This window comes from Acanthamoeba castellanii, assembly GCF_000313135.1.
Source record: "Acanthamoeba castellanii str. Neff unplaced genomic scaffold scf7180000084712, whole genome shotgun sequence".
NCBI classification, from domain to species: Eukaryota; Discosea; order Longamoebia; family Acanthamoebidae; genus Acanthamoeba; species Acanthamoeba castellanii.
This window is the reverse complement of record NW_004457363.1, coordinates 31,581-34,135: the sequence shown is the minus strand read 5'-3', so window position 1 is coordinate 34,135 and position 2,555 is coordinate 31,581. Positions and strand designations below refer to the sequence as shown.

Sequence of the window (2,555 nt, the reverse complement as noted above, 5' to 3'; positions counted from 1 at the left end):
AATACCGACATAGGCTGATGTGGTGCGTGGTGGGCGAAAGTACCAACAGCGAGGATGTTGCCGTCGGCCATCCACGACACCGAGGTGATGTAATCGTCGGCGTCGGTGTCGGGCATCTCGAAGAGCATGTCGATGTCCGACGTGGTGGCGTTCCACAGGTAGAGGCTGCGGTCGAGCGCCACGGCGAGCGTGTTCTGCGCCGACCAGTCGAGCAGGTTGAGGTAGTAGTCGTCCCTGATGCCCGGCGCGTCCAGCACCTTGTCCGCCACCGATGGCAGCCTGCGGGTGGACGAAGAAGAACCAGCAGAGGAGGAGGCGGTACCCTTGGCAGCCTTGTTGGCGGAGTAGAGGGTGCGCATCTGGTTCTGGAAGGAAGCGCTCGCGGCGGGCGCCTTGTGCTTGAAGGCCAGCACCTTGGTCGACTTGACCGCGCTCGCGTCGCCGCCGAACATGGCGTCGGAGAGCGACGACTGGAAGCGCTCCTTGGCGGGGCTCGCAATCTGGACCTGCTGCTGCTGCACGTTCTCCTTGGAGGAAGACGAAGAGGTGAGGTTGAAATGGGAGATGTCAAAGTTGATACCGTTGCGGTCGGGGATGAAACGGTCTCCGGTCATCATCTTGGCGGTGTTCATCTTGTTGGTAGTTGGGGATTGGTATGGGGGTGCTTTGTGAAAGCGAGGGTTGTGTGTAAAAGTCTCGTTGAGGCTTGGAGAAAATGGAAGAAGGCGAGCGTTGGGTTTTGTGGCTTCTCCGGCTCCCGACCGTTGAGCGTAACGGTCAGGAAGCCCAACCGGTCCAACCAACCAGAATTCATTGTGCTTTGTGAAAAGACAACGAAAACTGAATTTCTCCGTCTTTTTGGCTTCACTCCGCGTCTGGAAGAATTAGAATCAGAAATTTAGGATTGCAGATGGCGTAGATGACTAGAACTGGCAAGTTGAATGATAATATGGGCGGGCAAGGAACCTGTCTGTCAAAGCTGCATCTTTCGACTTGCTTGACGAAGCAATCTCTTTCTCCGCACGTCTTGCTGGCTTCGGGCGATTTGCGCTACAAAAAGGAAAAGGATTTTTCTCCAAAGCCTGTTTTCGCGCCAAACTTTGGTTTGAATTTCAGATTCTGATCTCGGCCCTCTGATTGTGGACAAGACGTCAGTGTTGCTGGCAGAACAGCTTGAGGGCTAGCATCTGTGGTGCATGATGAAAATCGTTTCATGGAATGTGAATGGGCTGCGGGCGATCGTGAAGAAGCTGCCATCGGGGCTGGGCGCCTTCTTCAAGGACATCGGGGCCGACATTATATGCTTGCAGGAGTCCAAGATCACAGAGAAGATGCTGACAGACGATCTCACCCAGATTCCCGGCTACGAGGCCTTCTTCGCCACCTGCAAGATGAAACAGGGCTACTCGGGCGTCTGGTACGAGTCCCCTTCTCGCCACTGCGCTTAGTGGTCACTACACGATTCAGATCAAATCGTGTGTCGCTGCTCTTATTCACACTGCGCCGTCAGCACATACGCACGCGAGGGGATCACGCTCGATGCCAAAGAGGGACTTGGCGTAGTCAAGGGTACGCTCGGTGGTCGTGTGCCGTGTGTGTCGTGTTCTGTACTTGGTGGCTGAATGAACGAAAGAGCAGAGATGGACGACGAGGGTCGGGTGATGGTGACGGACCACGGCACCTTCGTGCTGCTCAACATTTACTTCCCTAACGGTGGGCGCGGCGGCGATCGGCTCACCTTCAAGAGCGACTTCCAGGACGAGGTGCAGAAGTACTGCTCCGAATTGAGGTGCGCGCACAACTCACTTCTACCGACCACTCCGGTCTTTCCCTTTCGCGCCGTGCGCTCACGCGGCTCTCTGTCGCACGTGCAGGAGGCAGGACCGGCATGTGATCGTGTTGGGGGATGTAAATATCGCACACACGGAACTCGACATCTACAATTCTGACGTACGGCCCCGCTTGCTTCAAGTTTTCTCACTCATTCTACCACCTCGCCCAGGTCATGACGGCTAACAGCGGTTGTGTGTGTGTGATGTGTGTAATGTGTGTGATGTGTGTGATGTGTATGTGATGTCATCGTAGGATCCCGACATTAACGAGCACAGCGGGTTCTTGCCAGAGGAGCGCAAGTGGTTGAGCGGTTTCCTCGAGAGTGGGTTCGTCGACACTTTCCGAGAGCGCCACCCCGGCGAAGGCGGGCACTACACCTGGTGGTCCCCGCGCTCGGGTGCGAACTACTCCCTTTCCAGATGAGTGCGCTTGCTATACGATTGGGGACTGACCGATCTCCCGCCAGGTGCGCGTGCTGACAACCGAGGGTGGCGCCTGGACTACATCTTTGCTAACAAGGAATTCTATCAATCCGACGTGATAGATGTAAGTCCACCGACCAACTGGCAACGTGACATCATCACACTCACTATATCTTTAAATCATATTTTTATGTGGTCGGCAGGTGGGCGTAATGAGGCTGGTGGGCGGCAGCGACCACTGTCCGATCTACGTCACGCTCAAGCACCAACCGCCGCCCCCACCGCACTCGCCGCCGCTCC

The 2,555-nt window shown here is 56.0% G+C and overlaps 2 protein-coding genes across 2 annotated transcripts in view; one reads left to right on the top strand and one right to left on the bottom strand.

The window, feature by feature from the left end:
• ACA1_380220 (WD domain, G-beta repeat-containing protein) overlaps positions 1–632 on the bottom strand; it is a gene marked incomplete at both ends in the record, with an annotated part of 1,450 nt that extends 818 nt beyond the window's left edge. Inside the window, one exon of the mRNA XM_004336352.1 lies at positions 44–632. Within this exon, the coding sequence (XP_004336400.1) occupies positions 44–632 (589 nt within the window). The remainder of the gene's footprint in view (positions 1–43) is intronic.
• A 567-nt stretch (positions 633–1,199) lies between these two features.
• On the top strand, positions 1,200–2,256 carry ACA1_380210 (exodeoxyribonuclease III, putative; the record flags this gene model as incomplete). The annotated part of the gene is made up of 5 exons (XM_004336351.1): positions 1,200–1,417; positions 1,511–1,569; positions 1,639–1,789; positions 1,875–1,950; positions 2,086–2,256. 5 exons carry the CDS (start codon positions 1,200–1,202, stop codon positions 2,254–2,256), a joined length of 675 nt encoding a protein of 224 aa, XP_004336399.1.
• Positions 2,257–2,555: the final 299 nt, after the last annotated feature.